The sequence below is a fragment of the Artibeus jamaicensis genome, unplaced genomic scaffold (genome assembly GCF_021234435.1).
Source record: "Artibeus jamaicensis isolate MK-2021 breed Jamaican fruit bat unplaced genomic scaffold, CSHL_Jam_final contig_64, whole genome shotgun sequence".
In the NCBI taxonomy this organism is placed as follows: domain Eukaryota; kingdom Metazoa; phylum Chordata; class Mammalia; order Chiroptera; family Phyllostomidae; genus Artibeus; species Artibeus jamaicensis.
Window position 1 is genome coordinate 4,720,223 of NW_026521911.1, and position 25,152 is coordinate 4,745,374.

A 25,152-nucleotide genomic window follows, 5' to 3' on the forward strand; every position below is an offset into this window, starting at 1 on the left:
ACCCCATTTTACGGATGGGGAACTGGAGGCACAGACAAGTGGCTTGACTTGCTTTTGCCCCCCAAAGCAAAGCCATGGCAGAGCCTAGTAGACTCAGGCCTGCATCTCTGATCCCACAGGCAGGGCTTTTTCCAGGGCAGCTTGGTGGGAGGTGGGAGCTGGGTGGGTGGAGTGGGAGCTGGGTCCTGAGAACCAACAGGCCAGAGAGCTTTGGAGTTGGAGTGGCCGAGTTCAGGGAAAGCACAGCTGGGGAGGAGCCAAGGTATTTATTATGCTTAGTCTCCAGCTCCAAACAGAGCTGATGGATGGAGTTGCTCCAGTTCCTATAAACAGCTCGGGCCTCTTCCCCTCCACCCGACCCAGCTCCCAGTCGCCACAGCCCCAACTGCTTCCAGTAAGGTGGGGGAGGGGAGGGAGAGGACCAAGGGAGGAAAGGAGAGGAGAGTGTGGGGAGGGGAAAGGGAAGATAAGATGTGGTCTTAGGGGCAAAAAGAAACTGGAGGGAAGTAGAGGGAGGTGAGAGAAGATTGCTTTTTTGCCACACCCCTGGCCACTGCCGCTTCTGGGCAGCACACACCCTGACCCCCCTGAGTACCCTCTGTGTGTCACCCCATTCTCTGTCTGAGGGCCGGCCGTAATCCAGTTTTTAAGTCTTCGAGAGCAAAGGCCATCTTTTCAGGAAATCTTTTCTGACTCACCTTCTGCATTGGCTGTTGTGCCCCGGGGACACAGAAAGGACACTGGTGGGACTTCCAGGAACCCCCTGCCTGGTGGCAGATCAGGCAGATATCCCAATGGCTGTGGGAGGGACGGCCCAGAGCAGTCCTGGGCTTTGGGCAGCTGGAGGAGGGAAATCAGGGCAGCCTCCCCAGAGGAGGTGATGCGGACAGTGGTTGAAAAAGGAGGAGTTTGGCATGTGGAGTCTAGCTGGGTGAGACGTTTCGGGTGGAGGAAGCGGGAGAGAGCCTGGTGTTGGGGAGGGTCAGGAGGCAGGGCCACCTGTTGAGCTCACTGGCTCTGGCGTGGAACCAACCTGGGCCTAAGTCTCAGCTTTGAAACTTTTCAGCTGTGGGATCTTGAGTCTCAGTTTCTGTAAAATGAGGGAGATAATAATAGAAATCTCTTCAGAGATGATTAGAATTACATACGACATATATCCAATGCTTAGAGTAGGGCCTGACCAGAAGTGCCCAGTAGCTGTCAACTCTGAACGCCAGGTGAGAGGTGGCCAGAGAGAGATGGGACTGGAGCTGCCTACAGGACAGGGGCACAGGGAGCAGGCAGTAGATCCCAGGTCCTGTGGGATGTGCCAGCACAGGGGACTGAGAAAGCCAGGAGGCCTTGGGCCATGGGTGCCACCCCCCCCCCACCTGGCCTACCAGCCTGGCACCTGCAGGCCTTGTGCCTCCTGGAATGCAGCAGCAGCTCACCAAGTCAAATGGGCCTGGGGACCTGGCACCACGGGCCATCTGTGACGAGGGCCTCCCCTCTCTCTGGCACTTGCCGGATGCTCTGATGACCTAGTTGGCAGCTATGTCCATGTTTGGCTGAAAACAGGAATTTCTGCCTCACTGGGGTCTTGACCAGATGAGCAAACACCCCTGTTTGCCAGGAAAAGGGGTCAGGGCCTGACGGGCTCCCAGCTGGATGGGAGGACCACAAAGCCCTGGGCTGAGCTCAGCCCCTGCCACTGCCTTCCCTTAGGCCTTCACTGAGCACCTACTGTAGGCCATATACGTGCTTTCTCACTGCCCAGCCCCATCTGTGAAATAGGCATTTAAAATGTTCCTTTGGAGGTAGAAACTGGGAGCAAGGGTTGGGAGGTGAGAGGTCACAGACCAGAGAAGAAGCTGGGTCAGAGAAATCTCCAAGATGCTTGGGATGGGGAGGGGAGCAACCTTCATCTGAAACCTGGGGAGAGGAGGTTGGCACCTGCAAAGGGGGCAGTGTCTGTGTGTCAGGCAGCTGAGAAGGGGAGGTGGGGCCACACGAAGACAAGCACAGGGGGCTGTAAAGTGGGGGGCAAAGGAGAGCCCCTCCATGCTCTCTGAACCCGGCCTGTCCCCTACCCCAAGTGAGGAGGCCCTCCCCCAGACATAGCAGCCCGCACCCTCACCCTCCAACTCCCTTCCGGGAACCAGGAGTGCTTCTTCTGGACCCTCCTGACCCTTCTTCAAAGGTCAACCTTGAACTGCAGCCCAGCTGCTCACTCTCAGTTCTCTGCCCCCTGGGAGATCTTCAGTTCTCTAGCTTGGGAGGCTTTTGGGTATCTGGGTATCAGGGCTGAATGTTCAGAAGGGTCTAGGGCTGGAGATAGACCTGTGGGCATCATCAGAGCAATGGGGTGGCTATGGCAATGAGGGCGATTTCACTGCCAAGGGCAGAGGGTTTGGGACAGGAGTCCCGGTAGTTGCCATTCTGACGGGTCAAGGCAGATGAGCACACAGCAGAGCCTGAATAGCAGTGGCCTGAGAGGAAGGCAGAAACCGGGTGTGGGTCCTAGAGCCAGGACAGTGTGCCGAGGGGAGGGCCAGGTGATGGGGCACTGATCTGGCAAAGGACACTTTTGGTGACCTTAGTCAGGGCAGTGCGGGGCTCTGAGGGGCTGAAGGTAGCCCAGGTGGGGAGGGAGGGGAAGCTACTTCACCAAGAAGTTTGAAAATTTTATTTATTTATTTATTTATTCATTTATTTATTCATTCATTCATTCATTCATTCATTCATTCATTCGAGAAGGGAAGGGGAGGGGAGGGAAAAGGAGTGGGAGAGAAGTATTGATATCGGGGAGAAGCATTGATCGGTTACCTCTCACATGCCCCCAACTAGGGACCTGGCCTGCAACCCAGGCGTGTGTACTGACCAGAAATTGAACCCATAACCTTTCTGTTTGCAGGACAACGCCCAACCCGCCGAGCCACACCAGTTAGGGTGTACTTTATCAAGCAATTTATTCATGAAGTAGGAAAAGGGGGAAGGGTTTAAAGATCTTTCACTATTTTTAAGATGGGCATGACTTGAGCACGGCTGAGGTGTACGAAGAAGAAGCAACTAGAGAGGAAGGGCTGAGGAGAGAGGAATGCGAGGGAGCAAACGAGAGAGGCGGGGATGAGGACCGAGGGAGGGGCAGAGGGGCGAGCTCAGACAAAGGACTAGTGGTGAAACTACGGACAGCAGCCACTGTCTCAGCAGTGGGGTGCGGAGCAGGGTTTGTCGGATGCGAAGGGGATATGACTGGGGCTGAGGCCCGGAGGTCCAGGGTGGAGATGACCCAGAACCTCAATCTCCCACCTAGAGGTCCCAGCCTGTCTCCCCAGGGCTGCTCCATCGGGTTCAGAGGCCACAAAGGGAAGAGAAGAGGAAAGGGTTCAAGTAGCTGTGATGGTGCCGAATACCCGAAGCAAGGAGGAGGCTGGCAGGCCGCACCGTTTCTCCAAAATTATTCTTTAATACATTCATGTGGGTTATACGAAGAGCTGGTCCCGAGGCCAGGCTGTGGCCTGGCCCCTGGGAGGTGAGAGCAGCATTGTGTAGTGTTTCCGAAGACCAGGCACGGAGGGCCCACACCTGCCCCCACGCCTGCGAAGGAGTGTTCCACGCAGTGAGCACCTCTTGTCATGGTCCCGACCAGGACTGGGTCCCCTGTGCCACCCCGAGGCCCCTGGGGCCCAGGTGGGGCCAGGACCTCAAGTTCCAGCCCCGGCTCTGCCATCGACTCCCTGAGTCCTTGACCCTCTCTGGGCATCAGTTTTCTTGTCTGTAAAATGGGGCAGAGAAAGTGGAGTTTTCATTGTCTCCCACCTTGCCCAGCACAGGTGGGAGGTGCAGACAACAGCACAGGGTCCTGGGCTGACCCCAAGGCCCCCTTTCTTCTGGACAGCCCATGGCTGCATGCATAGGAGGGGCAGGTGTTAGATCTGGAGGGGGTTTACCCATTTTCATAAGGGGGGAATATTCCTGCATGATCAGGACCAGAAAGAGTGTTTGGAGCCAACATTATCTTGTGATGTGACAGCTGAGAGAGAAGGAAACCACTCAGGCCCACCCTCAACCCCTCCCCACCCACCACTCATCCCTGATGAGATCTGAATCTACTTTTTTCCACAGGCTCTGCTACTGATGTGTGCATCTCTGAGCAAGTCCCTTCCTCTTCCTAAGCCTCAGTTTCCCTATCTGTACACTGGGGAGGTGGGACTAAGTACTCTCACGCTCTTGGCCATGCTCATTGGACAATGGGAATGAGGGACTTCAAGAGCAAGAAGAGAAAAAGGAGAACCCACATCAGTCTGCAAAGGAGGGAATGAGGGAAAGTGAGGCAGAGGAGGAGGAGAGGGCTTGTGGCCATCTGGCTTCCCTCTGCCTGCCTGGGTGAGGAGGGAGAGGACCGGGTGGGGATAGACAGCACAGGATGCCCCCAGGCCCTGTCCCAGCAGCGGGGGCCACTTCCTGTCCACCTGACAGCCTGCAGTCCCAGCAGTGGCAAAGCCCCTGGAGTCAGGATGATGTGAGTCCGAACCTTAGTGATGGCATTTCTCGGCAAGGGCACTCTGGAGGGTGACTTGGAGCCACTTTTACAAAATGGGAAAAAAAGACCAACCTCAGATGGTTGTCATAAAGAGGCAGCTGCAGGCCTGGGTTCATTACAGCTACCAAGCCTGGTACAAAACAGAACCGGAGACCTAGGGCTCTAACTTTAAGTCCTGTCTCCCCCAGCAGGGTGGGGCTGGGATGCAGCAGGGAGTGGGGCTAGGGCAGCATTCAGACTGGTGCGTACAATGCGAGGGTGCCAGGTGGGGAAAGAGCCTGTCCAGATCAGGGAACAGAGGCCCCAGTGCTGGCCAGAGGCCAGGGCGACAGCCTCTCGACCCGACCTGCTGGAGCCGCCACAGCCTGCCTGATAGCGCCGGATCCAGGACAAACGGGTGTGGTGGCTCCAGTTCTCTTCCAGTTGCAATCTTCATGCTCCAGGGAAGCTGAGAGTCATTATCAGATGTAACAAAGAGTCTGCTTTGAAATAACGCAGATTATTTCTGCGTTATTTCTGGAAAGACCTCTTGGTCTTTCCCCTCCCTGGCCCTGGCTTGGCAGGGGCAGGCCGCTGCTGAGCCTCGGAGCCCTGGGCTCCGCTCTGTGTGGTCGCTACGTGGCTCTGCGACGGCCTCCCACCCAGACTGGGAGACGCTTGAGGACAGAGATTGTCTCCTTCACCAGTGTCCCCAGTGCCCAGAGCAGGGTGAGGCACAAAACAGACTTCTGGCAAAGATATGTTGATTCGATGGGCAAACCTCATTCTTTGTCACTCCCAGTATCGCTCAGCTTCCAGCTTCCACAGCTGGACCACATGTGTGGTCTGGGAGGCGTCTCACCTACCAGTGCAGCAGGAGGCAGAGAAAGGAGCCCTGGGCTGGGGGGTTAGAGACCAGGGTTCTGGGACCCTGGCCACTGTGTGACCTTGGGTCAGACCTCACCCTTCTCTGTGCCTCCAGCTCCCTCGCTGACCTGGAGGGGTATCCCGGCTGAGGTGATCTGCAGCCCGGCTTCTCTAGGCTTTGTACTGTTGGTTGAATTTCTGCTGGCGGACACAGCAGCAGGTGGCCAGCATGATGAGGATAATGGCAGAGACAAGTGCAAAGGTGAGGATGATGATGAGGTTGACGTTCTTGAGCCCCCCCTTTTCACAATCCTCGGGACGCACGTGGCTAAGGAACACCTCCTCCTGGGAGCTGAAGCGGCAGATCAGGTCCTGGGAGGCATCCATGTCCACACGGCCCTGGTGCAGCTGGGCCGCCAGCCAGCCATTGCCACAGCAGCTGAGCGGGTTCCCCTGCAGGTAGAGGCGCCGGAGGCTAGTCTCCAGGCCGCCCATGGCACTGCTCGGAAGCAGGCTAAAGCTGTTGTTCCTCAGGTCTAGCACCTCCAGGGACACTGCCTGCGTCCAGGCCGGCAGGCGGCTCAGGCGGTTCTCCGCAAGATTGAGCCGTTTGAGGCAGCTGAAGCAGGGCAGGTCCACCTGCAGGACCTCTAGCCCGTTGCCCTGCAGGGCCAGGACCTCCAAGGAGGCCTCCAGGCCCGCCAAGGCCCCTGTGGCCACATCCAGCCCAGGGTTGGAAGACAGGTCTAGCTCGGTAAGTGGTGTATGAAGGAAGGCACCTGCCCAGAGTGTCTCCATCTCGTTGTCCACCAAATTTAGGACTCGGAGGGAGGAGATGTCAGAGAAGTCCACACAGCCTGAGGGTTCAGGACCACCTAGCCCCCCACAGGGGCTGACCCGGTTCCCCTGCAGGTTGAGCCTCTGTAAGCTGGCCAGACCAGCAAAGGTGTATGAGGGCAGGTCCTGCAGGGCATTGCCCTGTAGGAGCAGCGTCCGCAGTGACCCCAGTGCTCTGGTGCCCAGGTCCAGCACCTCCAGCGCATTGTAGCTGATGTCCAGGAGCACGAGGCAGGGCAGGGAGCCCGCACGCCGGGCCTCAAAAGCCCGTAAGCAGTTCCGGCTGAGGTTCAGGAAGCGTAGGGAGGTCAGGTGACCGAGAAATCCCTCAGGGACTAGCTCGATCTCGTTGTAGCTCAAGTCCAGATTCAGGAGCTGGGAGAGGGAGTGGGTGCTGGCATTCCAGCTGGGGTTCGAGAGGGGCAAGGCCGACCAGCCCTCGGAAGGTGCATGGATGGCCTTGCTGCCCTGCGGCGGCCCCGCAGGGAGCCGGATGAGGTTGTTGGACACATTCAGGTAGATAAGTCTTGGTAGTGCCACCAAGTCAGGAAGGTGGAGCAGTTTGTTCTCTCGCAGGTCCAGCCAGGTGAGCTGGTACCCGGCCTGGGGCTCTGGGGCCATCTGAAAGGCCTCGATACTGTTGCAGCTCAGGTCCAACACCCGAAGCTGCTGGAGGCTGAAGTCGGAGATGCAGGTGAGGGAGTTCCTGGAGAGGTTGAGGTGGGTCAGGTGGGGCATGGCCTCGAAAGTGCCGTCCTCAATGTCCATCAGCACATTGCTATGTAGGTCCAGCCACTCAAGTGCAGGTGTGCCCCAGAAGGTCTGGCGGGTCAGGCGGGTCAGGCTGTTCTCCGCCAGCGTGAGGGTGCGCAGGGCTGGCGCCTCCCCCAGCAGCTGCTCCACCAGGCCACTGTACAGGCTGTTCCCAGACAGGTCCAGGGACTTCACGTGCAGCAGGGAGCCCAGACCCCCAGTGCTCAGCGCCAGGTGGTTGTGGGCCAGGTTGAGGTGCTCCAGGTGGGACAGGGCCTGGAAGATGCCTGGCTGGAGGAAGCCGATCTCGTTGGAGCTCAGGTCCAGGTGACGAAGCGCCGTGTAGTAGCCCAGGGGCAAGGTCAGGATGCTCTGAAGCTGGTTTCCAGACAGGTCGAGGGCCTCGATGTCCCTCGGGAGCACTGAGGGGACCTGGAGTAGGCCAAGGCACTGGCAGGAGACCTCCTTGTTCACCTGGGGTGGGGGGAGGCAGGGACAGCAGCAGGCATGAGTGGTTGCAGTAGGAGCTGAGTCAGACCTGTGCCTCTGGGAAGGGTGGCTTGACCCTCCTGTTCCTGCCCCTGCCTCTGGTACCGCACACAGTCCAGGCATTGGGGATGGACCCAGGGAAGTTTGATGGGTAGACAGAGAGGTGATAGAAAGTTAGAAGGACAAATGAACTAACAGAAAACCCTGTGCTGATTACTAATCCATTTTTCATCGAGAGTGACCCAGAGCCAGGGAGGAACAGAGCCGCGCTGGGACCCGGGCCTCCTGGGCGCACATTCTGAGTTCCCTGCATGGACCCTGGCAGTTACATTGACCCAGCTGGCGCCACACTACATTAACTACTCGGGGGATATGTTTCCAAAGGGGAAAACGCATTTTGTCCTCTCATCATCCATTTTGGCTTCTCACCCTCAGATCTCATCCAAGCCCTCATTCCACGGGGCACAGCCTGGGCTCCAGAGCCTGCTTCCTCAGCGACACCCCCCAGGGGTTTCCTCCTTTACGCTGCTGCTACCCACCCCCACCGCCCACCAGTGGCTTCACTTCCCATGGACCAGTCTGTATCTGCCCCTGGACAAGGGGTCAGGGTAAGGGGCAAGGGGAAGATGGCCAGGGTCCCAATCCACATTCTTTAATGACAAGGCTGTGATTTTGCTGTGTGAGCCTCATCAAGTCACATTATCACTCTCGTTTATCACATTATCCAGAACATAACTCGCCCTTCCCCAGCACCTACTCAGCATCATCTCGCTGGACCTTCCCAAGGGCCCGCCCATCAATATGGTCACACCCACTTAAGAAACTCTGGCTCAGGGGGGTGGGGGGTTCTAACAGCACCCAGCTGGTGAGGAACAGACCTGGGTTTTGAACCCAGGTCTCTTAATAACCAAATGCCCCACTTTTGTCCTTCTATCCCGTGTGCCTTGTGGGGCCCAAATTCTTTCCGTGTAAATGCAGCCTTCCTCTCGCCTTTTCTAGCAGACCAGGAACGCTAGCCTTTCTCTGCTTGTCTGACTTCTACTGCCACCCAGCTCGGGTCCATTCCTCCCCCCGCCCCCATCTGCACTGACCCCTTCTGACCAATCCACCAATCAAATGCCTGGCGACTGTTCAAAAATTCCAGTCTGACAGTGCAGCCCTCTGTTTAAATCCCTCCAGGACAAACCCCAGGACTCTCTGCAGGGTTCAAAGCTATTTGGGGCCTCTGGCGGACTGTGCTCTCTCCTCCCGACCCGCTCTGGCTCGGCCCACACACAGTGACCATAGCCGACCACTGCCCATTGTGCCCCCCCAGCCCCACCTCTAGGCCTCCCCCTTGCTGTTCCCTGTGCTGGTTATGCCCTTCCCAACCAGAACTGCATGCTGAGCTCTGGGGGGTCCCCTCTACCGGGAGGCTTTCCCTGACTGCGCGCCAGGTCGGGGCCTCCTCTGGGCTCTCGCAGCCTCCGTGCTGCCTCTCTCATAGCTATGACCCCCTGGACAGTGAGCTCGGAGCAAACGGGGACTGGTGTGACTAGTGCAGATGCCTCAGACTTGGCCCACAGGAGGTGCTCAGAAAATTTTTTTAATGAATGAGTCACAGACATTATCAGCCTAGTAAAGGTGTCAGGGACTGACTCAATCATGTTTCTAAAAGGAATGATCCATAGATTCAGACTAAAATTAAAGACTGTTAGAACAAAATGGGTCTGGCTCACCCAATTCCCAGATGGGGAGAGTGAGTTTAAAGATGACAATGACCTGCAGGAGGTCACGGTGAGTCAGTGGCTAAGCCAGCAGGGCAGGAACACGAGCCTAGGGGTGCCCTTCCTGGCCCAGCTGCCGGCTTCCCCTCGAGATCTCCAAGGTGAGGTTGGGGAGGAACGGACTGCCCGCCATCAGGACTCCTCCTACTCCGTGCAGCGCAGTGATGAGTCTACTCAGAGGCCAGGGACACCCCCGCAGTTGAGCACCCACGTAAACCAGAAACCTACCCCGGCCACCTTGGCAGTCCTGCCTAGCTCCTTGTCACTTCCTCCCTCACCACCTCTCAGCCAGCTGGGGCCAGCAGGCATGGCCTCCTCATCCTGTCCTGGCTCCTGGACCATCCTGATAAAGCAGGAACAGCAAAAGGGACACAAACACAATGTCTCTGACTGGAGGGCCGGCTGTGAGTCAAGCTCGTGTGATGCACAGATCCTTGCCTCATTTAATCTTCTAAGACGCATTGACTCCATGGTACCCCCTAAGGAAACTGAGGCTTGGTGAGGGGTGGCTGCTCCAAATCAGAGAGTCAGAGGCTCAAAACTACCTTTGCAAGTTCTTTTTCTTTTTTTAAGAGTTTTTGAATTTTTATAAAAGATTTTATTTATTTATCTTTATAGGGGAAGGGAAGGAGACAAGGATAGAAGGGAAGGAGAGAAGGAGAGAAATATCAATGCATGGTTGCCTCTCATGGGTCCCCTACTGGGAACTGGCCTGCAACCCAGGCATGTGCCCTGACTGGGAATCAAACCACAATCCTTTGGTTCGCAGGCCTGCACTCAATCCACTAAGCTACACCAGCCAGGGCACAAGTTCCTTTTCTTACTGCTGCTCGCAAAGTTGTGACCACAGGGCCCTCAGCTGGTTGAGCCCCTAAGCTGATCGTTCAGCACAGTAAACAGCACCAGCGGCGCCTCCCAGGCATTTAGTGTGTGTGCGGTGGGGCGGGGGCATTGTCCTGTGCATCACATGTTATCCTACAGGCAAGCCCATACCCTGTTTGACCTCTGGGTACTCAAAGGCTCCCTGGGCCACCAGCCCCTGAGAGTTGAGTGAGGGCACAAAGCCGGCCAAGCCCAGAGCCTAAGTCTTGCTTTCTGGAAACCCTGGTGCCCAGGACCCCTGTCAGAGGCCCAGAGGAGGCTGGCGGTGGGTAGCACTGCACTGGGCCACCCGGCTCTCCAGGTTAGTCCAGCGAGGAGCTCTGGGGCCAGGGTGGCTCTCAGCTCTGCACTGCCAGGGCACCACCACTGCCTACGCCTGGAGCCCCAGCGAGACTGACATGCCCAGGAAGGAGGCTTGGGGGAACAAGCCCTTCGCCAAGTTCAGAGCTTCCCTGGACAACCCTCTGCCCACTCTCTCTGGGATGTCAGGAGGCCACTGCCCAGATTTTTTTTTCCTTTTTTTGAAGGGAAATGGACTTGCCACCCAACTCCATTTTATTGCCTGCACAGAGAAGGGAGAAAGGGCAGTAAAATCACAGGCATCTGACAGTGTCAGCTCTGGAGAGCTGGGTTCAAAATCTGCTCTGCCCCTTCCTGTCTGGAGAAACTGGTGGGCCACATCTCTTCCTCAGCCTTGGTGTCCTCAGCCAAAAAGAGGAGTTCTGGGTGGAAGAAGAGGAGAGAGAGCCCTCGACATGGTGCAGGCACCTTGCAAGCCCTCGAAATGTGGCAATTTTGGTTTTCCACCCTTTAAAAAAACACCACAATTCCTTCTATGGTAGTCCAGAAAGTACTTTTATCTTGTTTTTCCCCAATCCAAAGCTTACCCAGTTCCCTTTCCAAAGCTCACCTAGTCTCCCTTCCTGCTAGGTGGCCAGGACCCCTCCTCTCGCTGAGCCTGCCTCCCCAGGTGGTGTGGGGCTGCATTAGGTGATGCCTGAGGCCTTCTCTGCCTGTTCCGCTGGGTCCCGGGAGCCCCAAAAGGGCTCTAAAGGGCAGGAAGTGAGGTGAGAGGAGCAGGACACTGAGCCCCTGGGAAGGGCTGCCGGGACACCCAGCCTCCCGAAGCAGCCACCCTTTCTGTGTCAGGAGCTTCCAGTCCCAGGTCCAAGTTCAGCTGCCAGAGGGCCTGTCCCTGCCCCAGCACAAACTCCTGGGGTGACTGCCCAACCTCACGGGTGGACCTCGGTGCTCCCTTTTCCCTGTACCCTACAGGGTGACCATAACTTCAGGGCTAGTCTCCCTGGCTTGGGGCAGGAAAAAGGAGCAAAGTGAATCGAACCTGGCCCCCATCCTCAAGAAGTTCCTGGTCTAACAGGTGAGACAGCCTAGGGCCCATTTGTCAATTGCACTGTGAGTTCGACATCGACATGGAGGAGAGTTTGGGGCTGTGGAATCCCAGAAAAGGAAGCAAAGTAAACCAGGTCAGCCTGAGATCAGAAGGGGCGTCCTGAAGGAGGCAGCAGCTGACCTAGGCAGTAATGAGTGAGAGACCTCCCGGCAGGGATGTGGCAGATGGGCCCAAGTCAAGGAGCCCAGTTAGGAAAGGGGATTTGCCCCCAGCAGGGACCCAATCCAGAAAAGCCCCTCCCAGCTGGCCACCCTAAATCCTGTATCACCCAGCTGGACCCACTGGCCTGTGAGAGCAGTTTGGGGGAATGGAGTCCAGTATTGGCCCCTCTAGTCCTAGGTGAATGAAATGACCTTGGGCAAGTCACCTAACCTCTCTAGGCCTCAGCTTCCAACTCTGTAAAATGGGAATGATGGTACTTACCTGGCAAGATTAATAGTAAAAAAGGTACTTAAACATTCTAGCAGGCGCTAATCAAATGCAAGGTTTAAGTGCTTTCCCTTCCCTCTTCTGACTCCTCTAACTTCTGGTTTCTGGGGCGGGGACGGTAGAACCCCCTAGGGCTGGGAGGTGGGGAGGTGGAGCTCACCCTGCCTGGGCAGGGCTTCTTACCGTCTTACAGGGCACCTTGTCTCCGTGTGGGGAGGTGGCCAGGCCCAGGGTCAGCCCCAGGGTCAGCACGGCCAGGAGCGGCAGGATCTGGTGGCTCATGGCTCTGCCTAGGGCAGGGAGGAATGGGGAACACTGTAAAACCTCAGGCTCCTTCCCACGGCCAGGCCCCCCGGTCCTGTCTGCGCCTGCACTCAGGAGCCCCAGACCACAGCTGCATTTGACAATAAGGTGCGGTGAATGGGGCGCCTTGTGAAGCGGGTGGGGGAGCCCCATCACAAAGGGCCCTCCAAAGCCAAGCAGATAGACAGGAGTTGGGCCATTTTCCCCCAGCAAGAGTTTTGGTATGGTATTTTTTAAAAGACTTTATTTATTTATTGTTAGAGAGAAGGAAAGGGAAGGGGAAAAGAGGGAGAGAAACACCAATGTGTGATTGCCTTTTATGCGCCCCAACTGGGGACCTGGCCCGAAATCAGGCATGTGCCCTGACTGGGAATCGAACCAGCAACCCTTTGGTTCACAGGCCAGCACTCAACCACTGAGCCACACCAGCCGGGGCCCCAGCAAGAGTTTTTAAGCAGTGGGTGACATGGTCAGATTTGGGTTTCCGGTGACCCCACCTGGTAGAAGACACCTGGAGGGAGTCAGCAGGAGGCAGAGGGGCCCCACCGGGTGCCCTGGGCCGACCTCGGGGCAGATGAGTAGGGAGCTGGGCCTCCACCTTCACTTCTACCCAAGCCACAAGCAGGTCACCCTATCCTAACTCCTCTGACCCCAAAAAGGTTCCTCAACCCCCCTCCCGCCCTGGACTTTTATTTTGCCTATTTTCTTTTGATTTTCTGATTCTCATGCCCCTGCCATTGTTTGAAGCCTGGGCCCAGAGCCTGGACAGGAAGCCCACTGGGAGCTCTGCCCTGCCCCCAGCATGTGGCTGTGAACTTCCCCAGGAGCTGGCTGCCAGGCCCTTTACTTTCACTGAAGCCACCGCGTGTGCCAGGGCAGGGGACGCTCAGGCCTGCTGGACCCCCCCTTGTCTCTGTGAGCAGTCAGGGTGAGGCTGAGGGGGAGCATGGAGGCCCTCGGCAGGACGGAGTCCCAGGACTGCCAGGGGCTCACTCACCGAAGACCTGGGCCAAGGGCTAGGAATACACAGATGAATCCATCAATTTCATTCATTCATCCATCCATCCGTCCACCCGTTCATTCATTCATTCACTCACACTTTTACTGAATGCTTCCTCACATCAGGCTCTGTGCTGGGAACTGGGGACATAAATAAGTGCACAGAAGTGACCATAGTACCTACAGAGCATTGAGAAGGAGGGGCACATAAAGCCCTCCAAGAGCCCTGGACTCAGAGTCACTTATATCCAACTGTTCCCTCTCACTCCTTCACTTCCCTGTTCTGTGGCCTTATGCAAATCACCTTACCTCTCTGAGCCTCAGTTTCCTTTTCTGAGGTTAATGCTGACTTCATCAAGTTTTGTTGAGGATCAAATGAGATACAAGCCACTTAGAGAGCCCTTACTGTGTGCCAGGCACTCTCCTCCACCCCCCCCACATGTATTATTACCTCATTTAATCCTCACAGCAATCCAATGAAGTGGCCCCATGATTACCATCCCCATTGTATAGACAAGGAAACTAAAGCTCAGAGAGATTAAGAAACTTATCCAAGGTCTCACGGCCCACAAGTCTGGCTGCTGCCTCTGTGCCCTCACCCTCTGCTTTAAGGTCTCCCACCGGTGCTGACCGAATGAGTGCTGAATGGTGACTGAGGGTGCTTCAGAAGGGGAGGCATCTATAGGGCCTTTGAGAGCTGGGCCTTTCTGCCGGAACCCACCAGTGTTTCTATGAGAAATTTTAAATCCAGGTGGCTGCCCTGAGGTCCTCTGGTGCTCCAACAGTGGTCTTTTAAACCCGGTCCCCTGGGCTCCCCTGGGCCGTGGGCCTCCACCCACGGAGAGAGAGAAGAGCTGCTCTCTCTTCTCACCTGCATTACAGGTCAGGCTTTCACCGGAAATTTTGTTCTGCTGTTTAAAAAGCAGAACATCACCCGCCTCTGCAAGCCGGTGAACTCGGACTTGAGAGGAAACCCCTCAGCGGGGCCTTCGAGGCCCTGGGGAGTATGTCGTGCCCAGCCAGCTCCGCTCCCCAGCCTCGGTCTTCACCGTCCCCTCGCCCGGTCTGGGCCCTGGAAGCCTGCTGCCTCCTTCAGTTCTCAGGGCCCCTTTACAATGCCCCAAACCGTCACCTCCTCCCTTCTCTTGTGCTGAATACCTCCTTATCCTTCGGGTCTCAGGCGAGATGTCCCTTCCTCCAAGAAGCCTTCCCTGGTTCCCCAAGTCTGGGCTAGGTGTTGGCTCTTCCTCCAGGTTCCCACAGCCCCGGGGCTTCCAGTGGGCAGGGCGCCGAGCACTCTATGGTTTACCCCGGGGGGGTGCCCCTAGGGCAGAGGGGGCTCACTCTCCTTGGGGGCCCAACACCAACCACTGAGCAGGCGGGGGAGACACTGTGAATTGACATGAGGAGTCTTGGTGACACGGGGACACCAGTGAGAGCAGTTGCTCCCTCTAACTCTCCCTTCCCCTCCCTGCCACACTCCTTTTTGTCAGCAGCTTCTGCCTGTTCTCTCTGAGAAGCAACCCCCAGATCTGCCCACCTCCCTCCTCCATCATTGCCACAGAGACGCCACCATGACCCTGGGCCCGGACCACAGCAACACCCCGCTCCCACCCTGACGCCCCTGCAGTCTGTCCGACACGAAGCTGCCAGCGAGGCATTGTTAAATCGGAGATCCAATCACAAACCTCACTGCTGACAAACCCCCAGTTTAATCCAGGCTCTAGGCTTCTCCCCTCTGACTGGTCTCCCATCTGCCCTTCCCTCAGCAAGCTCCAGCACTCGCCATTCTTCTCGCCGTTCCTCGAACACAGAGAGCGGGTTCCTGCCTCAGAGCCTCTGCCCTGCTGTTTCCCCACCTGCAACGCTCTTCCCCTGACCCACGCAGGCTGCACAGTTTTCATCGCATTGATCATTTCCCGATAATTAATATTTTATTCCCTGAAAACAGGGGTCTATGAAGTGGTGCTCACCACAGGTCTAATGAGCAAACAGCAGAGCGAGGGGTAGGTGCTCTCCCGAAGTGGGCTGAGAGTAAAGAGCAAGGTGAGGACAAGCAAGGGCCCCGGCTTAGCAGAACCGGAAGGCGTCGCTGTGCAAAGGGGCCCTCATTTCCCCCTCCTCTGCTGCCAAATCCCACCCCACCCCCGCGGTGGGCATCAGAGCATCCAGCGGAGACGATCCCTGTGCCAGTGGACCTCTGCACTGGCATCTGACAGGAGGGGGCCCCTCAGCTGTGGGCATCCATCAGCAGTACCCAAAACAAAGAGTGTTGAATTTGAGGGCAACTCACTCTCAAGAGGGAGGACTGGGTCTCTTAGACCCAGGCTCACAGCCAGACTCCACTGCTCTCCCCAGCCTGTTCTCTGGGGCAAGTCCCTTACCTCTTCGCAAGTCCCTTATCTCTTACTTGTCCCATTGGTCAGGTAAGTAGCCTGGTGTCCGTTCTGCTGCAGGCTACCCCAGCCACTGCGATGATCAAGCCGAGAACACCTGCGAAGGTGCCCTGGACATGCATCATCTTTTTTGCTGGGAACAGGCATTGTTTGCAGGGCTGAACAGCCCAGGAGAGGTATGCTGAGAATGGAGGCCTCAGGCCTGCAGATAAGAGGCCCAGGCAAAAGGAGGAAAGAGATAGGAGTCTGCCTGGGAGAACTGTCAAACAATATCTGTGTGTGTGAGAGAGAGAGAGACAGAGAGATAGAAGGGCAGAGGAAATGGGGGGGGCAATGCAATGCCTACTATCATAAATAAACCCATCCATACTACTTAAGGATGTCAGACACTCTTCTAAGTTCCTGACCTATATTATCTCACTTGGTTCTCACAACAAACCAATAACGTAGTTAACTATAATTTCCATTTTGCAGATGAGAAAAAAACGAAGGCTTAGAAAAATGAAATGATTTACCCTGCACTTACCCAGCTCCTAAGCATTTGGGGATATAGCCCAGGTCTGTGTGACCCAAATGCTGTTTTCTCTGGCAGGGGCTGAGCTGCCTGCCCCTTTTAGAACTGTCCTCAATTTGCCCATGAGTACAAGGAGGCTCAGAGAGGTGACCTACCCAAAGCCACACAGTCAGTGCGTAGAGTCAGGACCAGAATCCAGCCTGCCTGCGTCCAGAGCAAACGTTCCCACTGCACCAGGCCATGATGTCCCCTCTAGCCCTCTCTGATGACAGCCCCACCCAATGTCCACCAGCTGACAGACTCATAGTGCTTGGTCTGGGGTGCGTCCCCGCTCCTCTCAGGCAGGATCACCCGCCGAGTAGGGCCCCCCTACACTGCAGTGATTCACTAAGGGCAGACGTGTGCATCCCACAGGGGAATTAGACTTTAACCCAAAGGAATGTGGCTGTGATGGTGGAATTTTAGGCAGCCGGGGGGCAGGGGTTGGTGGGGGGCTCCCTCACATCTTACCACCCATGAAGAAGGTTGGCTTCGGAGCCCCTTGGAGAGAGATGGGGGCCCCCTGCCAGGTGGGCAGGCTCTCTGGTGGGGTGGGATGGAAAGCCCCACCCACGGCTGGGTCAAAGGATGGTAGATCTGTATTCAAATCCTGATTTGCCTTCGACTAGCTCTGTGTTTCCCCCAAGTACTGGCCTTTCTGCCATTATTTTCCCATCTGTCAAATGGGAGCAGGGGCCCATTTCTTTCGGCGGGAAAGATCAGTTGAGACAGGAGCCTAGGAGACCTTTGCGGCAGCAGGCGAGTCAACCCTGGGTCCACTTGCGAGGTGGGGGTTACGGCGGGAGAAGGGGATAGACACCCTGAGGGCTGGCTCCAGTCCAGCTCCACTTCTCCTGCTCTAGGAGGGCGCGGGACAGCCGGTTCCCTAGAGGGCTGGCCAGCCTCGCCGCTGGGCGGCTCCTACCTGGCTCAGCGCGGCCGCCGCTCCTCTCCCGGGCAGCTACTGCACATTTTGCGCAAACCTGCCCCGCGGTCCCACCCCGCGCCAGACCTCGGGGTCACGGCCCCAGGAGGCGCTCGGTCGCTCCACTGCCCCACGGGAGCCCGACCCGCGAGGGGGCGGCTCGAGCTCCAATTTAAATACCTCTCCTGCCCCACCACGCCCCCCCTCGGCCAAGCCGCGGGGTCCTAGCGCCCGGCCGACGCTTCCCCGGCAGGATTTGGTTTGTCCGGAACCCACGAGGGAGCGAGGCATCAGCTTTATGCAGAAACACCGGCTGGGAAGGGGCGGATTGTAGGGGGCGGGATGAAAGGGCCGGAGAGCGGCGGGTCGCTGAGGAAGCCCAGTGGGAGGGAGGCCGGCCCCCGGCCGCCGCACGTGCAGTTCGCGGCCCCGCGGAGTCCGGAGGGGCGGGTGGCTCTACGAGCCGCAGGTCCGCAGAGGAAATCCGGCCTGGCCCCGATTTTCCCGCTGCTGGCGCCGCTGCTCTTAGAACGGTGGTGTTGGAGGGGGGTGGAGCGGGGCGGGGAGCGGGGCCGGGGGAAGGAGGGGGTATTGCGCAAACAGAAGTGACCGCGAGTTTGAACTCGGAAGGAAAAGACCCTTCGCAGGCCCTGGGACGACCACCGAGCGGGTTCCCCACACCGCCGCAGTCTCCTCTGGACAGTCCAGGCAAGTCGCTTCCCTTCTGGATGTGCTCTGGCATCCAGACCTGTCACCGACCCTTGAGCTGCGCTGTGAAATGGTACCATCAAGTTTCCAGGTTTCAGACTGAGAAACTGACAGCGAATTTAATAAAAACCAGTGGTCTGCGATTGGTAAGATCCCCATTTATATCTGGGGATAAGGAGTCTCAGAAAAGTTAAATGGCATATTCAAAGTTATACAGTCCATAAGGCATTTGAGCCTAATTTGTCCTTAAAGCTAATTCCAGGCCAATCTGAGTGCCCCTTTCCAGGCACCATTTTTATTGAATTGTTTCGAAGTGCCCTGCAAAGTAGCAGGATGGCATTACTGTTTTTCATATCAGAGACTGAAGCACATCGTCCCCAAAGCCACCCTCTGTTTTAGATGCCTTGTCCCTACCAAATCACAGGCACATGCCCTGCTGCTGTGGACTCGAGGTCGGGGTGCTTGCAGGAGGAGGGTCACAGACGTCCTTGGGGGTCCTGCCTCTCAGGGTGGAAGGGAATTCTTCCACCGTGTTTCTCTTCCCTGATGGAGGGGCACGGGGTGCCCCATTTTACAGATGAGAACGTTGACACATGAAGCCTGTGGTAAATCCCGGTAAAGCTGGGCTTAGAAGCTGGGGTCCCTGCATGCTAGGTGACTGCTGTCTTTCTTGCCTCCTCTCTGGCTCACTGAGGGGGTGGGCCTGAGCAGAGGGGCTGGCCCAGAGAAGACAAGCTATGATAGCAGGTGGCCCAGGGCCTAACCTAGCCTCACAGGAGGAGACCAGGGAAAAGCTTCCCTAAGGAGGGGCCTAAGCTGCAATGAAGACGTGGGGAGGGAAGGTTGCCAGATGTGGCAGGGCATCCAGACCTCTGCTTCCCTCTCAGCCACCTGAGGCCTGAGATCTACGCTCATGGAAGTCTCAGCTGGTCATCCCAGCTCCCTCTCTGAGCTCTAGTGCCCATCTGGTCAAGTGGAACCTTGGTTTCTCTGTCTGTAAAGTGGTAATGGTAGTAGCTACTTCTCAAGGTTGGTGCCAGAACTAAGTGTAGTGGACTCAGCCTGGGGCCTGCACCCAATGGTTGTTAGGTAACTTCTCCCTGTGTTCAGCAATGGTTGGTGATAACCTCCACTATACCCTGCAGGCTTGCTTCCTTTTCCAAATCCTTATCCAAGAGGCCAATGTCCAGGAAGTGATTGCCAGCAGCCCTCCAGCATGGGCAGAACATGACTGAGTTGGATTCAGGCAGCTCCCGGCGGTCTTACCCAACCTGATCCCCCTATGCCAGCAGATCACTGCCTCGCCCTTTCCTGAGCTGCTGCCAAGCAGCAAATGCTGGGCAAGCCCAGGGCACTGGCTGTGGCTGGAGTCGGCAGGACTGGGGCCGCAGCAGGCTGGGGAGGGTGGCCCGCCTCCCCACACGCTCCTAAAAGCTACGAGTTACGGTTAGTTAGTTCATGGGGTTCCACCTCACTCAGTGCTTACCCAGCTGGGGCTCCCCAGAAGCTAGACACAGTTGGCCAACCAAGTGTGCCTACCTGCTGCAGATCCTCTTGGGACCGGGGGGTGGGGAGGTGGCTACAAGCTGGGAACCCCACGTGCTCGGCACCCTTCCCTTCATCTCTTTACTTCTTTAGTAGTCATGTGGCTGCGTGGCTTTTTTCAGGTTGCCTGATCTTTCTGACCTCAATTTGCTGATCTGCAAAGGAGCACTAATAATAGCACCTGAGGTCCTGGCTGGCTGTGAAGATAAAATGCAACAATGTGTATAAAGTCACGGTTTAGGGTCAGCCCATGGTCCTTGCTCAGTAACCATGATCCTTTCTCTGGTGAGTCCCGGTGAACCAGTAAATAAACACACGCAGGGCTGGCTTACCTTCATGGAGCTCCCAGTCCAGACGGGAGGCAGAGGAGAACAGAGGAGGACTGAGGCCTTGAAGGCCAAGTTTGGCAGTCTGAGCTTGATCTGAAGGGGGAGGAGGAATTGGAACTGAGCAGGATGGGATTTGTCTGGCAACCACGAGAAAGGGAGTTTTCTTTAAACGCCACCAAGGCCGGTGTGCTATCCAATGTTGCTTATTTAGCCCCCGCTCACACACCTCGGGAAACGGGGACTCCTGGGCAGCCCATCAGTGGGTAGCTCACCATGCTGGTATTTTTGCGGATCTGCTCCCAGTCCCACATGCATCCGTCAGTGAAAACAGGAGACACAATCTTTCCCTGTGCCCTTAGCAGTGCCATCCTGAGGTAGGAAACCCCTTTCAGGTACCAAGTCCCTCTCTGCTCAAGGCTCCCTGGGAGGATTTCACCTCAGGCAAAAGTGAAACCCAAGGGTCCCAAGTAGGAGCTGATGACCCAGGAAGGTAATGATGTGCATAACCTGTGTGACCTTGGACAAGCTGCTACCTGTACAGCTGGAGTGAGAAAGATCGTTGCACCTTAGACCCCAATTTAGTCTCCACTACTCATTGGTGAATAGCCACTGCAGGCTAGCCCTTCATCTCATGGGGCAAATTAGGGTAAAGACAGCCACAGCCAGCCTTCTGGTTAGGTGCCTTCATTCTCAGCTACTCCTAAGAAGCTGAGCCTCAGAGAAACCAGGTAACTGGCCCAAGTCACGTAGCTCCGGAACCAGGGACTGAACCCAGGTCCAGATGCCCAGCCAAGATCTCAGTGCAAGGGCGTGGCTGTCCTCACTCCTTGCCCCTGCCCAGCACCTCTGTTGGGCCCCTGGGAGTCAGGAAGTCCCCCCATCAGCCCCTACTGGGGCCTTACGTTTGGGGGCAGAACCCTGGGTTCCCCAGTGCTTCCACCCACTCTCCCTTGCTCCCTGGGGAAATGGGGCTCAGACCTACCAGCTAGGGTCCACCTCCTGGAGGGGCAGTAGGAAAGGAGAGCGCATGTCCCTGGGTGTCACCATCTGTGGGGAGTTTGTGGGCCCAGCCAACTCTGGGTGCTTGGGAAGCACACACTCACACAGGCACTCGTGGGGCAGCCCCCGCTCCGGAGAAGAGCCGAAGTGTTAGATGGGAATAACGAGGGCTTGCAGACGGGCGCACCAGGCACTTTACTTGAATGACGAAGGAAAGGACTCTCATTGCCCGAGTTTTATAGAAAAGGGACTGAGGCTCGGAGGGATGCTATGACTTGTCAGTGGTCACACAGCTAACAGATGGGAAGGGCAGGGCACAACAGACATTCCCACCCAAGGCCTCAGGCCCAAGGCCCTCGGACAGCACAGCCAGCAGCGGGCTCAGCAGGTTTTCTGTTCTCACTGGGGTATGGGTCACCCCTCGCTGCTGCACCTGGAGCAACCAACACGGGCGAGCAGGTGCTGGTGAGGCCCTGTGCCCCCAGCTGCCACACAGGGGGCTTCCAGCCCTGCGTCCCGTTAGGGAGAACTGATGCCCAGGAGTCTGGGGGCTCCCCGCAGCCCCGGGAGAGCGAGGGGCTGTTAGATGAGAAAACTCGAGACTGGGTGAAGCGGGCCGGGAGGGATCAGAAGCGTCTCCACAGCACAGCTCCGCTGTGTCACGGACCGTGAAACCACAGCTCTCGCGCCCGGGCTGCTGGGAACTTTGAGCCACAAAACCTTGTCCTCCATTTTAACCATTTGAAGGTTAAACCCGATGTACCCTTATCTTGATGACTCGGTGTTATTGCTGTGGGCTTTGGCTATGGCCCACCATGTCACAAAATGTCATCTTCACTTTAGTAACAACAGCCAAGGGCCAGGCCCAGGGTGAGGCAGCAGCAGACACCGGTGCCTCTGAAGGCAGCACGACCAGAGGAAGGCCCGCCGTGCGGGGGGCGGATGGCCTCGGACCTGGGCAGTGGTTCTGCCACCTCCGGGGGCGGGGGGGATGGTGGCCCTGTAGACACCTGAGTGGAGGAGGAGTTGGGCCGGTGTAATTATCGATACTGTCTTCCTCTTGTGGAAGTTGGTGGTGAACTGAAGGGACCTGTTGGTGGGTGGAGCACCCAGTGACGGGAGACGAGACTGAGAGGGCGCTGAGCTGGAGGGCCTCTCCCTGCAGGCTCGGTGGTCCCAGAGCAGAGGTGGCCCGGGCTCCTTGCCCTCCAGCGAGATGGGGCGTCGCATGGTTGGGGTGCCTTGCCTTCAGAGGATCCCCGGAGGGCTCTTCCCAACTTCCCAACTTCGGATTCTTTGCCCTGCTGAGCTCCCAGAGGCTGTGGGCTCCTGTCCTCATATGAGCGGCCAAAGCCCCAAGGGCTGGCAGAGCCTCCAGAGCAGACTCACGTACCCGGGCGACCCGGCAGATCTTGGTCACCTCTTGGAGCCTCAGAGAATCCCCTCCCCCCCCTACTCTCACGGTTCACACAGTAAGCCCCTTGGGGTTCTAGCCCGGGTCCTCTGTAACTTTGGAGAGCATCAGAATCCCCAAGGGTGTTAAAGCACACTGCCGGGAGTGGTATTTTCCGCCCTCTGGGGTGGGGTGCAGAGGGCAGAGCCGATGGAGACAAGCAGCCCAGGTTCCCGAGAGGGACCCAGTTCGGTTCCCATCCTCACTGTACTGCTCACTGCGGTGGGACTTTGAGTCAGTGGCCTCACCTCTCTGAACCCATTCTGTCTCTGGAGAGCAGAGCGATGACGATGACTAGGGCCGTTTGAAGAGCGAGCCTCTCGTGTTGAGTGCCTGCCCACCCACGGCCCTCCCCGTCAGTGGCGTGGCTGTGATTCCCGGCTGGGTTATCATTCTCCTGTTTTGGCAGCCGCTCCATCTTCTTCATGCTGGCTTAGTTCAGGGAGCGGGGAAAGTGGTTTGTGACGCTTTCCCAGCTGTGCTGGGGTCAGGGGGGCGTGGGGAGGGGAGTAGCTGAGACTGTCTTTTGGGGGCAGTGAGAGTGGGCAGCATTTCCATTCCGCAGGGGGACAGTGAGGCCCCTGAGGATGGACAAGAAGACGGAGACCTGGCCACACCCAGCTCTCACTGGGACCGTCCTCTTTAGCACAGGCCACTGTGACCCAGTGTCCTACTCGCATCGTCTTCCTCCTGACGTAGGGCCTTCCTAGAATATGCCAAATCCTGGCCTCTGGGGGAGTCCGAGGCTTAAGTAGGGCAGGAATTAGCTCAGGTCTCACATTCAGGAGATACCAAAGCGTGAGCTGCAACTCCGCCCCTCTCTGCCGTGTCAGGCTGCCACGCCTCCCCCCATGACATCCCTACGCACACGCCCACTCCCCCCATGGACACAGTACACTCGCAAAATCGCACTCTCCCCAACACACACTCACACACCCTCCATGTAAGCCCTCACACAGCACAGGCCACACAGGGGCACAATTCATGAAAATAACAAACATGCCTCAACCTCACACGAAAACTTCAGGCAGGAGCACAGGCTAGCCACAAACATTTCACAGAGACACCCTCAAAAGCGACCACACACAGCTGTATACACGCTCACAGATTCAATTCCCATACATACAGCATACATGAAGCACACAACACAAGCATGCACACTGAACACACATGATGTGCACACCAGACACTACAATCACATGCCGTGTCCCATCCGAGCAGGCTCCCAAAGCCAGTGCGTACATGTCAGACACAGCACGACTCTGAGTGTGCGGGCATGGACGTGCACACACGCAGGTGCACACATGCATGTGACTGTGGGAGCCAGGCTGTGACCTTGCATTGCCGGTGACTCTGATGTCCTCAGAAGCAGACCGCACACGAGTGGAGAGACGTTCTCTGGGCCTGCCTTCATCGGGTGTGAATGGGAAGACAGGGAAACGTCCCCGTGTCACAGGCTGCCGTGCCTCCCCGGGGACCCCGAGATTAATCTTCACGGGATGTGAGCTCAGAATCCCTGGAGTCTGGAGGCCCGGCTGGGTCCAGGGTGCAGAGGGCTGGCTCCTGTTTCTCGAGGATTGGGTGCCCACCTTTGTCCCCACAGCCAGCCCCTCTCCGTAAGTCTGGGAGCCTGGGGAGGGGGGTTCAGCCACGCTGCTCTCTGGCCTCTTCTGTGCTTGCCTGTGTGCTGTGCTGGGGCAGGAGACCTGGGCTTGAGGCCTGCACCGGACCCACCTGCATGCACACCCCCATTTCACAAACCCTTCCAGGCCTCTCAGGCCCCAGCCGGCTACTGCCCTTCCCTCCTGTCCCCTCCTAGCCAGGTCTGTCAAGGTTGTCACCTACCCTTGCTATCTCTATTTCCCTGCACTCCCCCCACTTCCTCCTCCACTTGTCTCCACACCCATCATTCCATCAGCTCCTCCCTGGCCCCCACATCAGGAGCTGCAACGGACCGACACTCTTCTGTTTCCGGCGGCCTTGGTCACCGGGTCACTTGGCTGCGTTCTTCACAGCTGCCCCTCCCTCCCTCCTGAATCGTCCTCTTCCCTTGATACCTGGCAAGCCCTCTCCTGGTGCTCTTCCCATTTCTCCAGCATTTCCCCCTGGATCGTGGTGCTGGCCCCTCCTCTTCCTCTTCTTCCTCCGCCTGATCTTCAAAGTGGAAACCCGTGGGTCCCCCCTCCTGCTTTGGTCTGGGCTTCTGTCTCTCCACCCCTCCCCCGGGGGAGCTTCCTGCCCAGGGTCTCCCTCTCCTGTTCATCCATCCAGCCGTTCGCCCTCCAAATGGAGGCCAGATGGAGCCTCTCCAAACACGCGTGGCTCGGTCACGCCCCTGCTGAAAACCCTTTGATGGCCCTAGGGGTCCAAGCGCATGTCACATTTCCCATTTTCCTGCCTCTTTCACTACTCAGGGGCCAGGCTCCATATCATGCACCCACATGCATCCTCCATCTTCCCCTCTCTCCTTCCTGCTGTCTCCCACTGTGCTCAGCCATCTCTGTCAAACTCCCTCCCCACTCTCCCTCTCCCCATTCAGAGTTGCCTGGGGTAAGGGCCGTAGGAACTAACTTATGAGCCTCCCATAGACAGGGGAGACGGTGGACACAAGAGTGAGAAAACCAGCCCCACGTGGGCTGCCCACAGGGGTGACCTTGAAGACATGAGGCCCAGTGCCCGGAAGGCCCACATCAGCTCTTTAAAGGCTCCTGGATGACCAGAGTGAATTGGCTTCCCTGCCTTTTCTCCTTCCTACTGCCCCTCTTTCACTGCAAGGTATGACCTCACCTCTGCTCACAACACACTGTGATGTCTGCCCCATTCAGCTCCTCCATCCGCTGGCCGGATACATGGCTATTGGCCTTGGCTTTCCCTGAGGCCTGGTCTCACCTGCCTGACCCTCTGGGGCTCACCCCAGAACTCATTCCATTTCCTTTGGCTGATCTGGTGGCTGAGGCTGTTGCTGCATCCGCATCACCCTTGTCTGTGTAATGTGTGTCCGTGGCGG

General features: G+C 57.2%; 1 protein-coding gene across 5 annotated transcripts; it reads right to left on the reverse strand.

Moving 5' to 3' along the window:
* Positions 1-2,723: 2,723 nt before the first annotated feature.
* LRRC32 (leucine rich repeat containing 32) lies at positions 2,724-17,513 on the reverse strand. 5 transcript variants are annotated; one of them, XM_053670861.1, is made up of 4 exons: positions 17,112-17,280; positions 14,396-14,627; positions 12,119-12,225; positions 2,724-7,432 (listed from the first exon to the last, which is right to left on the reverse strand). In XM_053670861.1, exons 3-4 carry the CDS (start codon positions 12,215-12,217, stop codon positions 5,540-5,542), a joined length of 1,992 nt encoding a protein of 663 aa, XP_053526836.1. In that variant the 5' UTR covers positions 12,218-12,225; positions 14,396-14,627; positions 17,112-17,280; the 3' UTR covers positions 2,724-5,539. The 5 variants fall into 5 exon arrangements, with proteins under 5 accessions (XP_053526836.1, XP_036987421.2, XP_036987418.2 ...); XM_037131526.2 differs by lacking the exons at positions 14,396-14,627; positions 17,112-17,280 and adding an exon at positions 17,292-17,513; XM_037131523.2 differs by lacking the exon at positions 14,396-14,627.
* Positions 17,514-25,152: the final 7,639 nt, after the last annotated feature.

Coding starts and splice junctions, on each gene's coding strand:
- LRRC32 (XM_037131526.2), bottom strand. CDS start 12,217: ATGAGCCACCAGATCCTGCCGCTCCTGGCCGTGCTGACCCTGGGGCTG. Junction 7,433..12,118: donor ACAAGGTGCCCTGTAAGACG/GTAAGAAGCCCT, acceptor CCCCCACCCCAG/GTGAACAAGGAGGTCTCCTG.